This window comes from Chamaea fasciata, unplaced genomic scaffold (genome assembly GCF_029207755.1).
Source record: "Chamaea fasciata isolate MVZ Bird 193981 ecotype frontalis unplaced genomic scaffold, bChaFas1.0.hap1 SCAF_2, whole genome shotgun sequence".
NCBI classification, from domain to species: domain Eukaryota; kingdom Metazoa; phylum Chordata; class Aves; order Passeriformes; family Sylviidae; genus Chamaea; species Chamaea fasciata.
Window position 1 is genome coordinate 15082302 of NW_027094087.1, and position 17095 is coordinate 15099396.

Consider the following 17095-nt stretch of genomic DNA (forward strand, 5'->3'; position numbering starts at 1 on the left):
ACCCTCTAGGTATGTAGGACTATGGGGCTGCCATGCTCTGTGGAGTTCTCCCCACCTCCACGGAAGTACCTCCTTTGCATAACTAATTTGTGAAGGAAGAGCAGCCTTTTGCCTAAAGTTACCACTTTAGGAAAGTAAACCTAATCTCAGCTCTAAGTGTTAGAACACTTCAGCCTAAACCTAGAAATATTTATTGGAGTGTGCTGAGCCACTGCCTTGCTGAAATTGCAGTCTGGGGATTCCATGCCATCTGCAGAGGATAGGCTGTAGAACTGGATTGCATCTCCCATCATGGTGCCGCATGAATCCGGTAGGAATCATAAAGATTGGAAAAGACGTCCAAGATCACCAAGTCCAATCTTAGGAACACACGGAACCTCACCCAGAAAACATGAACATACAGAACAACCATGAGTTGACTAAATTTTTCCTACCTTTCCAATTGTGAACAACCTCGCAATTTTTCAGTAAAACATTTTTTAGAAAATAAGCTGAGAAGACATACTAATTTGCAAGTTTTGATGTCTTGTCCAGCATTTGGTAAGGACTCTAGAACACATCCCCTAAGAAGAAAGGCTGAGAAAGTTGGTGCTGTTCAGCCTAGAAAATAGAAGGTTGCCTGGACACCTCAAAACATTTTCCAGTATCTGAAGGGGCCTACAAAGAAGACAGAGAGGAACTCTGCTTCCGGAAATGTAGTGATAGGACAAGGGTTCAGACTGAAAGAAGGAAAATTAGGGTTAGATATCAGGAAGAAGTTCCTCCCTGTGAGGGTGGTGAGACCCTGGCACACATCGCCCAGAGAAGCTGTGGCTGCCTCATTCCTGTAATTTTTTAAGGCCAGGTTAGATGGGGCTTGAAGCAACCCAGTCTAGTTGAATATGTCTCTCCCCATGGCAGGGGGGTAGAACTGGATGATCTATAAGGTCCCTTCCAACCCAAACCACTCTATTATTTGCCTTAAGTGATACCCAAATAGGCAAACAGTTGAATATGAGCAGCCTCAGAAGAATGTCTGAAATACTTGTGGCTGTAGCACAGTGGCAAGTGTATCTGCTAGATGTTGCACAAGGTGTGCCTCACCTCGCAATATCCAAACACAAATTCCTGACAGTGGTTAAGAATTTATAGTGCATTAAATCTTCCAAGGATCTTTGAAGAGAGTTGTTGCTTCTATCAACTAGTATTCTGGCATAATGTCTGAAATCCAGTGTGATACTTCCACAAGCTATGGATATGAATCTATCTCTGTTGTCCACATAAAACAGAGAGACCTTTAAAACCAGTGCTGCTTCCCACCTCTGAATAAAGGGAGAATTGGACGCATTTCTTTTTCTGTAACTTTACTATACATAAATCAAGGCACAGACATGCTAACTGCATCACACAATAACTTCAAAGTGCTTGAGAGACAACAGAAGTTGTCATTCAGCTCTCATAATCAGCTTTATTTTATGTCAGCCAGAGAATACACTTTTCATGCAGACTATACATTGGCTCCAGCTGCTGCTCAGACAAAAGTTCCTGACTTCATTTGAGTTCGTCCTGCACTAAGGTACTTGGTTCCTGGTCTGTAGCACCAGTGTTTTTTTCAGGGGTCCTGAAAGCAGAGAAAGATCATCATTGCATAGCTATCAGAGCAATCAGCTGGCCCATGATAACAAAATGCCACCCCTGAGCTGGACTTTGCCCCATGACCAATGGCTCTGCAGAGTGTTCCCCAAGCAACCACACTTTTGGTATGTCCTCAGGCTGGCTGGTGAGTGGTCCTGCTCCCTGCAAGGAACTGGTCCAAAACATATGGATGTCCACAAAACCTGTGAGAGCTTGGGTTGGATTTTTGACCAGCCTTTGATTTAACTGTGACCAGGATCATGTCCACCATCAGCTACAAAAAATACTTGCCAATTGATTATAACCTGCATCGAAGTAACACCTTGCTGTGAAATTGTCTCACAAAGAAGCAGTTTGTTTCCCTCATGATGGGTGGTAAAAGCCCTGTCACAGTAGAGCCAAGCTCTTGTGCCACTCAGGAAGCACCTGGAACCTGTTAAAACAACTGCCAGGAAAGTAGGCCCAGCTAATGTATATTAATCCAAATCTGAGAGCACCCTTTTTCTCTTTGATACCCTCAGGAGACACCAGGAGGTGATGATGGCACCAATGGATGGTGGTACTGGATGCCTGGCAGGGTCACCTTGTACCTGGATAGTCTTGGATGGCAGCACTAAAGAACAAAGGTACCCTGGAGTTAGGGTAGATGCTGCCAGTAGAAGCTCTGGACATGTGTTGGAAGGAAGGCTGGGTCTTGAGAAAGCACAGAGGGAGGGATGGGAAAGGAAAGACTTGTAAGGAACAAGGGAATCAGTCTTCATTAGGAAACAGGAGGAGGAGGATCTCTGGGGATGAGGGGAGACGGACGGGAGAGGTCTGTGAGGGTGCAGAAAGGCAGAAAGCAGTTGATGATGCATGAGAAACCTGCTAAGATTTAAAATGGGCAGCTTTACATGGTGGTTGCATCAAGGGACTGTGGAGATCCCCATTTATCCCCCAGTCCTGCATCATTTTTGTGCAGGGAATAGTTCCAGGTTAGAGGAGGGAAGGAGGGCCTAACACCATGGAGAGGCTGGTTACCATTTTCTTGGTCAATGAAATCAGCCCAACCCACATACAAGAAAAACCATTTCTGTGTGAGAGGCTCATGGTGCAAAACCATGTGAAGAGCCCTGTCAGGACAGCTCTCTCTCAAATACTCACCCTCACCTTGCCCTTTTTGCTTACTACAAAGAGGCATTTGCTGCCAGAAGCTGTTGGCAGAGGTTGGTAGGAAATCTGCTGAGTTCTTTCAGCCCAGTAGTTCCTATGGGAATGAGGTGAGCCCAGCACCATAAATCAAAGGATTAGGGGGAAAATGCAGAGCGGCTTCTCTTTGGAAAGATGTCCCACTGTCAGTGTAGACCAGGTCCACACTGCTGATGCACAGGCATCTGTTAGGACAGGACCCATTGCCTGGTCTCTGGAGAAGGCTGGAGATGCCTGCACATCCTTGACAGTGGATATGGTGCCCAAGGGCACGTGTACTTGCAGTTTGAAGGCCATCAGCAACTACTTCAGATACCAAGCACATCTTCACACCTCATGTAGTGAGGGAGGATGCAGGAACTATGGGGCATGATCCCAGGTTGTCCTGTGCCAGTGTATACATGATGATCCAGGTGGGTCAACACTAGAGTCATCCCACTTCTTCCTTGGTATCCAACCCTGCTCTTGCTGCTACCCTGCATTTCAGAGGAGAGCTTTGAAAGCAAAAAATCCTCTCTCCCTGAAGCACATGAACTTTTTTTCAATCCACCATCATTTTCCTGAACCCTTGCTAGAATTACCAGGGGAATTCCTCCATCTCAGAATCACCAGGGGAATTCCTCCATCTCAACAGAGTGGTCCCTCCCTGATGAGACAGTCAAAAAGCTGGTGCCTGCAGTGTATGTTCTTCCTTTTAATCTACTGGGTTTTTTCCCATGACTGTGTGCATCCTTCAGCCATGGATTTCAGGCCTGAGGAGGAGAAAGAGACTGTGTCCCATCTCATCCTCTGGCTTCCTCTTTGTGTGATTGTCCATCCAAACCTGTTTTAAACTAGAAGGAGTGTGAATGGTAGGTAATTACATTATTTTCCCCTGGAGCTGGTATTCGGAAACAACAGGGCATGCACAGCAGATAACAACTGTGGCTGTTCTCTGCAGGGGGCTGCACAGCGAGGTCTAGCCCTAAGTACCAGACTTGGGAAGAGTGAGCTGGCAGTGTGCAAATTGGAGAGTTGAAAGGAAAGCCTGATCCTGAAACATAACGAGCCCCAACACATATTTATAAATGATCTTTGTTTAAGCCAAGTGAGGAAAGAGTTTGGAGATCTTTGCCCTCATGAGGGCTGCTGATGGCAAATTGTAAGGTTAATTTTGTGAGAAGGTGAGAATGTAGAAGACATGAATTGGAGGTGACATTTCTCTTCCTGGTATGTCTGAGAGAGGTGCAGAAAGAGTATGAAATTCAGCAGGGGTTCGTTTTCCCAGAGGCAGCACAAGGTGTCTGGAAATAACCACGGGTGTTCATGGGCCACCATGAGCACACATAGTGCCATCTTCTCTTTGTTGGTCCTGGTATAATCACAAGGAGCTGAGATTTTGTGACTTGGGGTCTAAACTTGCCTCTGACAGCTCCAGCAATATTATCCTGTTCCTCAGAGATTTGGAGGACCTGCTCACATCTCATCCCTGTTCCTCTATGAATTCACATCTTGATGTTTTGGTGGCCTCATATCAAAATGAGCTGATGACTTGTATTCTCTTCTGCAAAATTACTTTCATTTAAAGCAGTTTAGCTCTTTGGGAGCTGTTATGAGTCTGTATAGGCACACAGAAAATTAAAAGTTGCCTTTAAGAGAACTAGGAGCAGCAGGAATCCTCTGCCAGTAGCTCAGAAACAGCAAGCAGCCTCAGGCACAGAACTTTGGTGCTGAAAGAACATTTTAAAGAAAAAAACATGAGAAGTCTGTCCTTTCTCTCCCAGAGAATTCAGGTGAGGAGACAGCTCTTGTCTGTGAATGAACCGCCTTTTGGTTAGTGTCCTTATCCAGGAGGACATTGGCAGGTTCATGCTCCTCAGAAGACAGAAACTCATTGATTTTTGGGCAAATGCAATTCCCAGTTAGATTATGAGTAGGTTATGACAAGTTACTTCTGTCTTCTGAATGCTGTGTTACCCTTTGTGCACTGAAGCTTGTTGTCTTTACAAAACAGCAACAAAATTACCAACATTTTTGTCCTTAAAAATGGTCTTAACATGGTACTTTATAATCAGTCCCAGTTGCATTCTTTGGAAAAGGCACATCAAGCAGTAGAGATAACTGTGAATTCTATCAGGGAAGTGCAGAATCTCAGCCTTGCTCTAGATCTCAGCAAGCAGAGGGGTTGTCCTTGCAAAGATGTAAGATCTGGAAACGTGCACAAGCTTGGGGCCAGCAAGGTCTAAAGAAGAAAGTGCCTGGTTGTGATATCTGGCCTGATGTAGGTATGGGATGAGCAACAAGGAACTCAGCCCTTTGGAGTTTGAACCAAAACAGCAGATAGGTAGCTCTTACAGAGCTCTGTTAGCAGAAATCTAGATGTTAGAAGACTTTGGCATATCTCTAAGTCAGATGAGGACCTGAGCAGCATGGAGGAATCATGTCTTAAATACTAGCCAGCCTGTAAAACTGCAGCTGAGATTTTTTTCAGTGCTTTTTCAGTGCTTGGAGGAGGAGGCAGCAGCACTGTGGAAGCAAGGCAGGTGGAAGTAAGTCATGGTGGCATACAGGAAAAGATGTAGGATATCACCTACTTCAAGGCATTGATCCTCTTTCCCAATCCCTCCTTCCAACACTTACACCTCAATTCCTGCAGCCTAGAGATGTCAGGCACAACCCAGCTGCAAGTCTTGCTTGTCCTAGATGGCATTTCCAGGCTCCTCACTGAGGATTTGAACTCCTCACACATTTCTTCTCTTCTGTCTACTCTTACAGGCAGGACAGGACAGGAACAGGCACTGAAGGAAACCCAGGGGACTGAGCATTGCTTGATACCTTTCCCATCCATGTCCACGAAACTGCTTCGGTTTTGCCTCTTGTTATGTCATCAGAACTTACTCCTGCAGATGGACCATGAAACCAGACTGGTGACCATGCTCTTAACTCACTCAGCATGACCAGGAGTTTCCTTTGCTTTCTGGCAGGCTGGTGTCACACCACAGGCAGTGAGGGTCACTGTGAGGGTAGAGGAACTGAGCTGCTCCTGCAACTTTCCATGTTTGTAAGAAGCACCTGGGAAGAAGCACCGTCTTCATATGCACCAACTGCTCCAGCCAGCACCAATCAAACTAGCACTTTTAGGCAATAAATTAGGACAAGGAGGCAGCAAGGAGCCATCTGAGACTTGAGTCACAACTGGGTCCTCGATGTACTCACACATAGAAGGGACCAGGGACAGGTCTAGTCCTTGCCTGGGATGAAGGAAGCAGATGTCCAGGGCACCTTCTGAGCCGCAAGAGGCCTCCTGGGCATCCATCTCTGAAACAGGCTAAGCCAGCTTTGCTGATTTCCCTGATAGATATATCTACTTGGATTTCCACTGACACATCTCTGCCCACTCCTTCCTGCTACAGGGGAATGTTGTCCCTTTACCATCAGCTGCTTCTGCTCTGGGCTACAAGATTTCTCCTTCATTCTCCTTGGCTGCTGCCTTTGTTGAGCCACCTGGCAGCACAGGACATCTCTGCAGGAAGCTGGAGGAAGGCCAACCTCTTTATCAGATGCACCAGAATGGCAAGGGACAGAAGATCCTGCAGCTCTGAATGTGCCAGGCTCCTACACTTGACAACAAAGTTTGTCCCTGTGGCTGTAAAAAAAAAAGAAACAAAGGTACCAGAGGACAAAAACATGAGCAGTATTATCCTAAAAGACAGATCTGTGGAAGCAAGACCAACTGCTTGACTGGCCATCAGGACAGACACACAAGGCACTTACAGACACATCTAGTGAAGTCACACCAAGAAAGGAGAGAGAGAGAAGGGGCAGTTGGTAGGTGAGGTATCATTTATTCAAGCAGTGAGTGATATCACACAGTACAGGCAAAGAAAAAGCCTTACAGTCCAAGAGAGACAGTAACTGAAGGAGGATGGGAAGGAAAAGGTCCTTGGTGGAGCTGGGTATTTGGGGTGATGTGGAGGGGAAAGGTTGGAGGAGAGAGGTGGGAGAAAGCAAAGGATTGGAGAAGCAGCTGTGGGACAGACACAGAAAAGCTGGCAGAGAGGATAGAGGGAATATTATTCTGAAGGCAAGAAGGAATGGTGGTGTGGCAGGCAAATGGGATCAGATGGGGAGGTGAGGGCATTGCAGACTGCAAGGGAAACAGCCAATGGGGAACGATATCTGATCAGCAATGAACCTTGGGGAGAGGGGAGAGAGCAGAGGTAAGGGGGGCAAAGACATTCACTGGGCTGTGGCTTCAAAGCACTATCTGTTTCATTAAATTCAGGGTACACTGGGGGGTTGTCTCCCTGCTGATAAATCACAGGATCACAGAATTATTTGGGAGGGAAGGATCTCCAAGATCCTTTTGTTCCAATCCCTCTTACATGGACAGGGACACCTTCCACTAGACCAGCCTGAGCTCTAGAACAACCTTGCCTTGAACACTTCCAGGGATGGGGCAGCCACAGCTTCTCTGGGCAAATCTCTTGGGTCCAAGTAAGGTGGCCACAGCTGAACTTGTCTTCAGTTGGGAACTAAATCCTGAACCAGGCTAAGGATCAGTCCAATGGCCAGGGGCTGCTCTCAGGATTTCCCTACCTTGACCATCTGGTACTGGAACTATGAGCTGCTTATGGGTGTTGTTAACTGATGAGAACAGACCCATCTGCCACCCATCATGTGATGAGATTCCCTACACCATGTGCCATGCAGGGTGTTCCTCACTCTGCTGCTACCCAGCTCTCCAGACCTCTTTCAGAGCTAGAGAGGACACACTGGTCTCTCCAAGAAGATACGGGAACATCCAGCTTTGTTTGGGGGCTTTGGGTTGTTGCATGACACAGGCTAGGTTCAGGAGTGCAGAGGACAACAAGGAAGGTCCAGAAATGATTTCCCCTTCCCATCTCTCACACCACTGAACATATTGAAAGCAGTCAGGGCTTTCACATATCACTAAGATCTGCCACTACCATCCATAATTTTTCTGGTGGCTGGTCCTTATCATTGGCTTCCATGGAGTAGACTGCCTGAAGGGCAAGCTGACATTTTAGAAAGCATAAAGATGCCTTCAATCCACTAGTAGGTTTTTCTTTTATTCTTGCCTCACATGTCCTCCTCATGACAGTCAGAATTCAGGAGTTGTTTCCAAGGCACCCTGCAACAGAAATTAAGGGTGTTTAAAACAATTCAGAGTTCATGACAGACCACCAGTCCTGAAGTACTCAGAGCTATGTTACCCCTCATCACACACCCCTGAGCTTGGAAGTAGACCCAATGGCATTAGTGGAATTGCTCCTGACCCAGAAAGCTCAGGTGAATACGGGCAAATGGAAGTGAGGTGCTGATTCCCGAAGTGAATCAAACTTACCATGACACTTCTGGAACAAGGCAGAGCAGAAGCCCATGTCTGAACATCACAATATTTTCCAAATGTGGAAAATATACTGTTCTTAGAGCTGAGCACATTGGTATCATCACGTTTACACTAGAGAATTTCTCCTTCCTGTATGGCTCCACTTCTTGATCTGATGTCACTGTTGGGGATGGTTGTTATTCCTTGGATGTTACGAGGTACAAGCTATGTCAGAAGCATCTTCTTAAAAAGTCTCTCTCTCTCCTGCATTGGCACATCTCTAAATAAACCATAAATCAAAAGACTGTAATGACACAAGAGGCTGTGTCATTTATATAATGGCTGATATGTCAGCTGATGAAACATCCTTTTACCAGTCAGGGATGTAAAAACTATAATTGAGGTTTTCAAAGGGAGATCAGTTCTGTGTCCAAGTTGGAATGGAAGGATGGTGAGTGTCAAGGAGAAACTTCTTCATCCACCCATGCACAAGGATCCTAAATGAATGGACACAATGTATTTAAAAGCAGCTCAGTAAAATTGGCAGCAGGGAGGCAACTCCTCATGAGACTGCTCATAGCAGTCAAAACGACACCTCTGCAAGGCCACTCTCAGATCGCAGGACTTTTGAGGTTGGAGAAGATCTCTAAGACTCTCTGTTATCAATTATTTGAGAGGGAGACTCGACTTTCAAAATTCAATTTATTGTCTCCCCTCCTCATTTACCCAGACACCAACACGGACAAATGAGACTATTTCTCCTCCAGCCAGTGCCTACACGCCTCCACACTAAATGCTCTTGTAAGACAAAGCACTTCATTTTCAGTGAAGCTCTCCAGCACAGCCCTTGGAAAGAGGTGAAGTATGATTCAGTCACTAGTGATTTGGTGAAGGAGTCAGTCAGCACCAGTGGGTTCAGATAGTGATGGTTAAAGACCAGGGAGTCCAGGCCTTCCATGAGCCCAATTGGTCCTACCTTTGAAACACATCCTGTCCCTTTCTACGCTTGGGCTTTGCAAGGCTGAGTGAGTTCAGAGATCAACAGGGCAGTGAAGGCATGTTTTCCAGCATTCACTTTGGGCAGCTGCATTTTCCAGCATTCACTTTGGGAACAGATGGATTACCTATCCAGACTGCAGCAAGGAAAAACCCTGTACCTTTGTGTCATGGGAGAAACACTTTGGTTATTATTGGAGCTTATCTGTGACACTCCATGACGGGCAACAATCTTTTAGAAATGAGAAATTTCTCCACTACCAGCTGTAGAGAGTGAAATGATAAATCCTGCAACCTACAGCCCAGCTGAAACACTCCAAAGATCATATAGGTAGTTGTGATTGACGAATAGATGAAACTGGTGGGGAAGGGAGGGGGAAGGCAGGGTGATACAGAGGACATCAGGAAGCAGCACTGTTACTAGCATGTGGTCACAAATGGAATAAATTCAGAAAGTGATTTGTAAACCAGGCAGAGATGAGAAATAGCACCCTAAGCAACAGGAACCTTCCAAACTTGGGAAGGCAGAAAAAGTTTGGTGGCCCATGGATGTCAACAGAGAGGAGGAGGAGGTGGAGAAGTTGTTTTAAAATCATAGAATCTTGGAATGGTTTGGATTGGAAGGGACCTAAAGGACCATCTAGTTCCAAATCCCCTAGAAAGGTGGAAAGAGACACCTCCCACTAGACAAAGTTGCCCAAAACTACAGTAATTTTCTTCAGGTTGATGGGGATATCCATTAAAGGAGAAAACATGATTAAAAATTGGGATTGCAGGCTAATTAAAAGAAAAAAGAGATTAAGCTAAGCTTAGGGTTCACAATTTAAAATAAAATATTGCCCTCAGTCCTGCTTTCCTCTCAAGTGTCATTTTCTCCAGATAGCAAATGCTTTCATTAATATAAAATCACTGCTTTACACTTCTACAGACTCTGCCAAGCACTTGCTCAACAGTGGCTGGGTTTGCAGTGCACTGAAAGTGCTGAACCCAAGAACTTGCCCCTTCCTTTCAAAGAGGATTTATAGACCCTACAATACTCTCATTGGCCTTTCGGGTGTTTTTCACAGAACAATATAAAGGTTTGGGCTGCAAGGGACATTAAAGCTCAATTAGTTGCAATCCCCTGCCATGGGCAAGGGACACCTTCCAGTAGACCAGGTTTTTCAGGTTTGACTTATGGAGAAAACAAAAGCTGGAGGCAGTTGAAAAAAAGTGTAATTAACATTGGAAAATACATATTATCTACCCTTCCTCCAACTCTTGATGGGATTTGGTCTCTGCTCCCTGAGCCAGGACAACGTGGACATGAGCAAGGCACTGTATGGACCCTCTACTCAAAGATATTTTATATAGAAAATAAAAGAAAACTTGCGCCATCCACATGACTTCACTGTCCATCTTCGCATTTGCAAACACTTATAGCCTATGCCAGACTGGTCTGAGGTTAGCAGCCACCTAAAGGGAGTTAGACTGTGCCAGCCCAGCTGTCCCTTCAGCAGGCATGAAAGTGGGAACTCTGAGCAACACAAGCCTCATTTCAGTTGGACGGGTGCTTCTTTCATTTAACTGTGCTTCTGATTGAGAAAACAAGATCAAGAAGGTGGTATTTGTCTTCCAGCATTTATTTATCATTGGAAAAAGAACCCTTTGAGCAAGCAAAGATCACAAGCACGTCACAATCAATTGGCAGTACATTAATATGTGTGTGTGTGTGTGTGTGTGTGTGTGTGTGTGTGTATGTGTATGTGTGTTTGTGTGTGTGACACTTTCATCAGAATATCAACAATGAAAAAGCACCACAAGGAGGTGTGCTTAACTTGTTCACAAGAGACAATTTGTGATATGCAACCAAACCCAGGCCACAAAATATTAACTAGACGCTTCCTATCTGCCTCCAAGAGGCAAGAATTGGTGGAATGCATGGGCATCAGGTTTTGGCACCGGCTGCACTGCAAGTGAAGAAGCAGGTGATTGGTTTGCAAAGCAGTCAGAAAACAGGAGCTCAGTCAGCAATTAGCACCATTTTGCAGAAAGGAGTAACAGTACAGTGAAAATGCAAAAGCAAGCAATAGCACAGGAACTCTCACAGGGTAAAAAGCAAAACATTTCTTTTTTTTCTTTTTACAAGAAAAGTAAAACATACTACAGATCAGCAGTGGAACATAATCAGCATTGTGGTAGCTGGAAACACAGAACAGCAGAGCACTGTTTCCCAGTGGGATTGACAAGTTCAGAGCCCAAAGTGAATTTGAAATGGCAGAGATTTGATCTCCTTTCTGATAAACCTTAGTGGGTTGGATGGGCATAGAGTCTGTGGAAGGTAGAGCAATGAAGGATTTCACCCTGAGGCTTGCCTCCGCTGTAGTTCCTGGTATTCAATGCAGGGTCAGCCCATGTGCTTGGATATGTGTGTGTGCTTGGATGCATGCTGCAGATGTGGTGCACATGGAGCACAAGCCAGGATTTCCATCCCTATTTAGTTGATGTGAGAGGAAGATATCCAGGCCTTACCCATCTCCCAGGCTCTTTCTGCAAAGCAAAACTTTAAAGGACCATTCACCCCACCCAAAGACACGTGTCAAAAATAGGGAGCTCAATGGCCTTTGGAAAGGTCCTCCTTCACTAGACAGGGAACTAAAACCACTGGCTAACACTTCATACCTAGCTTTGGAGTGAGCTCAAGGAATGGCCTGAGTTGGAAGGGACCTTAAAGATCTTCTAGTTCTAAGTCCCCTGCCACCAAAAACTTTATGTATTATGGAAAGGTAAAGCTATATTCTGACCACTCACTGTGTATGTTTTAAACACTGTGATGAATGCTCTTCATTAAGAAGAAACCATCCCAAGTTGGATGATCAGTGGTTCATCCAGAGCCATGGAGATGCTTGGATTAGGTGGTCTGAGAATCTTAGTGATGTTCCTTGGACAAAATTTATTTCACCTTGAAGTCAGGCTAAATTCTTATTATATTCCAGGTGAAATGGTGGCAAGTGTGGTGTGTCTTCAAATACAAAACTTAGGGCTGAAAAATAATAGGAAGAATTGTTTTGTATGGTCTGTCCTTATGTAAGATTGGTGTGTTGAGCTATTTGAACTGTCTAGTGTCTTCCTGATGTGTTCTGCCTGCTGCAACATATCATCTTCAAAGCTTACGCTACATCCTGTAGGAAAGGATATTACTGAGGAGTGTGAAGATGTATGAAGCATCTTAAAAGCCAAGGAATCACACCAAGTCTTGGAAGCTCATCTTCTCTGGCCAGTTGTCCCTTATGTGACAGGTAGGAAGAGCTGTGAGCAGCACGCCTCTCTGCCAGCTCAACACAAGCCTTTTGCTAAGCTGCTCTGGAGACAGAGCTGAGCAGTGCTGCAGGGGCTTCTGAGCACTCAGAAAAGCAATGATCAATATGAACAGGTCAGCATTTCCATGAGGCATGCACATTAAAAAAAAAAAAAAAAAAAAACAACTAAAAACATCCCACAAAGAAAGCCCCAAAACACTACATTCACAAAGATTTCCACAGTTTTACTTCCTGGAGGATTTTCCCTGGTTTCCTCCTAAACAGCAGAGGTTTAAATATATATATATATTTCTATATATGAACATATATTTTCCACATACACAACCTGACTAGCACACAGTTCTAACACAGCTAAGCTTGGAATTACACCACTGAATTCAGAACACTACATTTACTGATACTCAACAGTTTAGGCTGTTAGTGCAAGGCAAACAGGATACATCACATGAAACACCGAACTTGGCATTTATTCATTCCTAAGGCAAACAAATGTCACTATCTGTATATCACAGAGCTTTCCTCCTCATTGGAGACCTTCACTCAACCTTGTAACCCACTACTCATTTATGTTTCCAAAAGACCAAATTCTAATGGGATGAAACCCCAAAACCAGGACTCCTCACCCTCCCAACCCATCCATTTTTCTGCTAGATAGTTTCACATCTCTAAAATACCCCTAGTAGGAAGACTTTCCTTATTCCACCACCTCTACAGCAACACTCTACCTCCCTACTCTACTACCCATCTCTGTCTTCATGCTTCCCAATTGTCCACTGGAAGTTTCAAGCTGGACTTCATATTAAGAGAGAAAATTTGAAACTTCAAAAATAAGTAACAAGAACCCTGCATCTTAACCTGAAGCTACTTTGCTATGGGAGAGTTTAACAGCTCACTTTGGTGGGATAAAGATTAATCCTTATGTATTTAGGACCCAAGCCAGAAGTTAGGCACATAAATTTGGATTGGGACCACAACTCTCCCACTGACCCAGATTCTGCGGCATTTAATGCCAGTCTGTTGGGTCAGTTTATACAAATGGTCCTGCTGTGTTTAGGGCTTCCAAACTGGTTGTGGGGATTTCCTAGAGTAAGAGCACAGTAAATATGATTGAGACCCTGAGATCTTGTCTGGAGGGAGTCTAGGGATCCCAGCAACTTTTTTATGGCCCTCTTGAGATGCTCATGAGCCAACATGAACATAAACAGCTGGAAGAATAAACACAACCAGGGCTGACAGTTCTAGCCAACCTTGGTGACACATTTCTTTCTACCTCTTGGAAGGTGACACATTTCTTTCTACCCCTTGAAAGGTCACACCTGCAAAATAAATCACTTTTTGAGACCTATCTCTGCATATTGGCATCCCAGAAGTGAAGAAAGCAGACCAAGATTCAAAACAAAACAGGAATAATTAACAAGATCCATAACTTAGGGGAAACGATAGGGAAGAACAACCCGCTGATAACCTAGTCTAACCTGCCATGTGCTTGGAAAGTGCTAACTGCACCTTCCCTCACCAATTTTTTTTTTTTTTTTTAAGTCAAGAACTTCAAGTGGTGTTGATGAGTGAAGTGGCCTTAATGCAGCTAGATGTACTCCCAGCTACCCTTGGGGAGGATTTGGCCCTTTACCTCCTTGGGATCTCCTTTCCTGTTGCTTCTTAGAGCAGAATTCCCATCAGTGTCACCAGGGGAAATTGTTCTTGATCACACCATTGATTGTGGTGGATCTACAACATATCCATGGCACCATGAATGAACCTGATCCTTTTTGCCACCAAACCTGCTGACACCAGTGGGAGATGACACAGCCAATGGCCAACCCAAAAGGGCCTCATGGGATGAAAGCACAGCCCCTTGATGGCTCAATGGGCACTTCCATGCTGTCAAAGCACTGAAGAACCAAGCCTGAGGAAAGGGACAAGCTGTTGGATGTAATCACTATTGATCCACCTCCCTCATCTTTTAGAACACTGCTTATGCATTCTCACATCCCTCACTCTGTAAAGAGCCATGTTGTGCAAAGCAGAACAACCTGACCTCAGAAACAAGGATTTCCTAATCCTCCTTGGAATTAAAACAGAAAAGCTTCTAATACAATCAGAACAAAAAGCAGATTAGAAGCCTCTAATTAATTTTGTGGCCTTTATTTAATCACAGGGGAAAAAAAAAAAAAGGAAAAAGGAATTAAGAAAGAAAAGGAAAAAAATGAGAAAGAAAGGAAAGTGCAGTGACATTTACTCTTTTGCCTCAGCCAGTTTATTGTTCATCTCTTTACTTTTCTCCTTATCCTCTGGCTTTGCAGTGTTGGAAGTCTCAGCGCTCTTTTTCTTGGCAGCCCGGCCAGATGCAATCTGCTTGTCTTTGGCCTTTTTCATGGGTTTATGGCTTGTTGTGGTCTTTTTTGGTTTGGAAGGCTTTATGCTAGGCTTTTCCACCTGCATGGAGGGCGACAGGCAAAACAACAACACAGAGATGGAGAAAGAGAGAGAGAGAGAGAGAGAGGAGAGACACAAGGACAAGTGGAAAACAGGATTTAGATCTGAAAGAGCACAAATGTTACTTATCTGCTCATCTCTGCCCTGCCACAAAGGCAGGGGAGCAACTTGAGCTTATGCTGAGTTGAAAATAGCCAGCTCCTTTCAGGTAGCCCTGAAGTCAGTGTCCCTGGAGCCAGCAGAGCCCATTGTATCCAGATCAGGATAGAGTAGGGTGAATAGGAGAGGGAATATTATCATTCATTTTATCAATTTCTTCATATTTCTCTGACTTCAGGAGGGATTGTCTGTCCGGACTGGAAGCAGAGAAATGATGCTCATGACAAAGAGTCTGCACCTTTCTTGCAGGAGGGGACTCCTCTGTTTGTCTTGAACAGATTCCTCAAATGGAGGAAAATTACTTTGGGATACCTGAGATGAGGAACACTAATTGGCACATGAGAAAATTCCATCACTATGTCTTGTTTCTACACCCCCAAAATAGGAAGGTTACAAAAGTTAAGGGAGAACAGAAGCTTTCCTCTCCTACATGCTCACCCTGCAATCCCTCTCAGTCCTCACAGATCTAAGCACTCATAAACTTAGGGAACAACTTATGGTCCTCTGTTTAAAACTTCACAGACTGACTCCTTTTATATGCAGATCCTCTGCTGGTCCTAGAAAACAAGGCTAGAAGACATTCCAGCTCAGGTCCTCCTCAACACATGTTCTCAATCTGATCAAAGCCAGAAGTGCATACTGTCAAAATCTGTGGAATGCTCTGAATTAACAGCAGATGTCTGGCTCCTGGCATAAAATGTAATGTAGGGCTCCTAAAGTTTTGGAGGGAGGGGAAAAGAAAAGCTGCCTGGATAATCGCACAGGAAATGACAACAGAAAAACCTCTTCATCTCGGCCCTACCCTCACTTCTTTACAATTTGATGTAGGGCACTATTGTCTCTGAAGTGCTTCAAGCTGTCCTAGAGCACACAGAATTGTAGAACAGTTTGGGTTGGAAGAGTCCTTAAAGAACATCTCATTCCCTACCCTTTGCATGGGCTGGGACATCTTCTACTAGACCTGATTGCTCCAAGCCCCCTCAAACTTGGCCCTGGACATTCCAGGCATGGGGCAGCCTGGGGCAGTGCCTCACCATCCTCACAGCCAAGAATTTCTTCCTGATATCCCTTCTAACCTTGCCCTCAGGCAGTGTGAAGCCACTCCCCACTGTCTTGTCCCTCCAGGCCCTTCCCCAAAGTCCCTCTCCAGCTCTCCTGGAGCCCTGTTAGACACTGGCAGGGGCCCTGAAGTCTCACCAGAGCCTTTTCTTCTCCAGGCTAAATATCCTCACCCCTCCCAGCCTGTCTCCATAGCAGAGGTGCTCCATCTCTTGGAGCATCTCCATGGCCACTTCTGGACTCAGTTCAACAGATCCATGTCATTCCCATGCTGAGGACCCCAGAGCTGGAGGTAGCACTGCAGATGGGGGTCTTACAGAGCAGAGGGGCAGAATGGAACAGTGGGGTAGAATCCCCTCCCTGACCTCGCTGTCCATGCTGTGGGATCAACCCAGGACCTTGTTAGCTTTCTAGGCTGGCAGCACACATGGCCAGGACATGTTTAGTTTTTTATTCACCACCATCTCCAAGGTGGATCCTGAGATGCACCTGTTAGTTGGAATGAGGATACCACACAAGGGGAGTGACAGCAAGCAGTGTTCAGCCCAGCCTTACTGTGTTGGACATGTCCCACCAGGAGCAGTGATGGCCCTGGGTCCCTTCTGCTGTGTTTCTCACCTTTGGAGGCTCTTTGTAGGGTTCGCTGTAGAGAGTGCGTATCCTTCTGCGTTCTAGGTATTTGTTATCAGCTGGAGAAGGCTTACTGGTTTCCCCCTTGAACTGAGCGCTGTAACTGGTTTCATGGGTCATTTTCTCCTCTGGCGGCTTGTACTGGGGCTTTGCTTTTATCGCTTTCACGGGCTTGACATCTATCCAGGGTCTGAACTCATTTCTGAAGATCAAAAAGGAAAAGGGTTTAGGAATTAAACCAACAAGAGAGCAATGATAATATGTGAATGGAGTCCTGCATTGCTCAACCAAGTCTGTGTGGAAAGGATTTTGCCTCCAACCAATCAGGTTTACATAGTAACCATCTCCCAACAATCCATGTTTTATCTCATCCAAAACCTAT

At 45.1% G+C, this 17095-nt stretch overlaps 1 protein-coding gene across 2 annotated transcripts in view; it reads right to left on the reverse strand.

Annotated features, from left to right (window-relative positions):
* Nucleotides 1–1343: 1343 nt before the first annotated feature.
* Nucleotides 1344–17095, reverse strand: part of MAP6 (microtubule associated protein 6) — a 48864-nt gene continuing 33112 nt past the window's right edge. The window contains exons 2-5 of one of the 2 annotated variants that reach the window (XM_066208679.1): nucleotides 16702–16915; nucleotides 14669–14865; nucleotides 7884–7936; nucleotides 1524–1600 (exon numbers count right to left, since the gene is read on the reverse strand). In XM_066208679.1, coding sequence (XP_066064776.1) covers nucleotides 7885–7936; nucleotides 14669–14865; nucleotides 16702–16915 — 463 coding nt within the window. In that variant the 3' untranslated portion in view covers nucleotides 1524–1600; nucleotide 7884. Of the gene's footprint in view, nucleotides 1601–7883; nucleotides 7937–14668; nucleotides 14866–16701; nucleotides 16916–17095 lie in introns of both variants that reach the window. The other variant, XM_066208670.1, reaches the window with a different exon arrangement.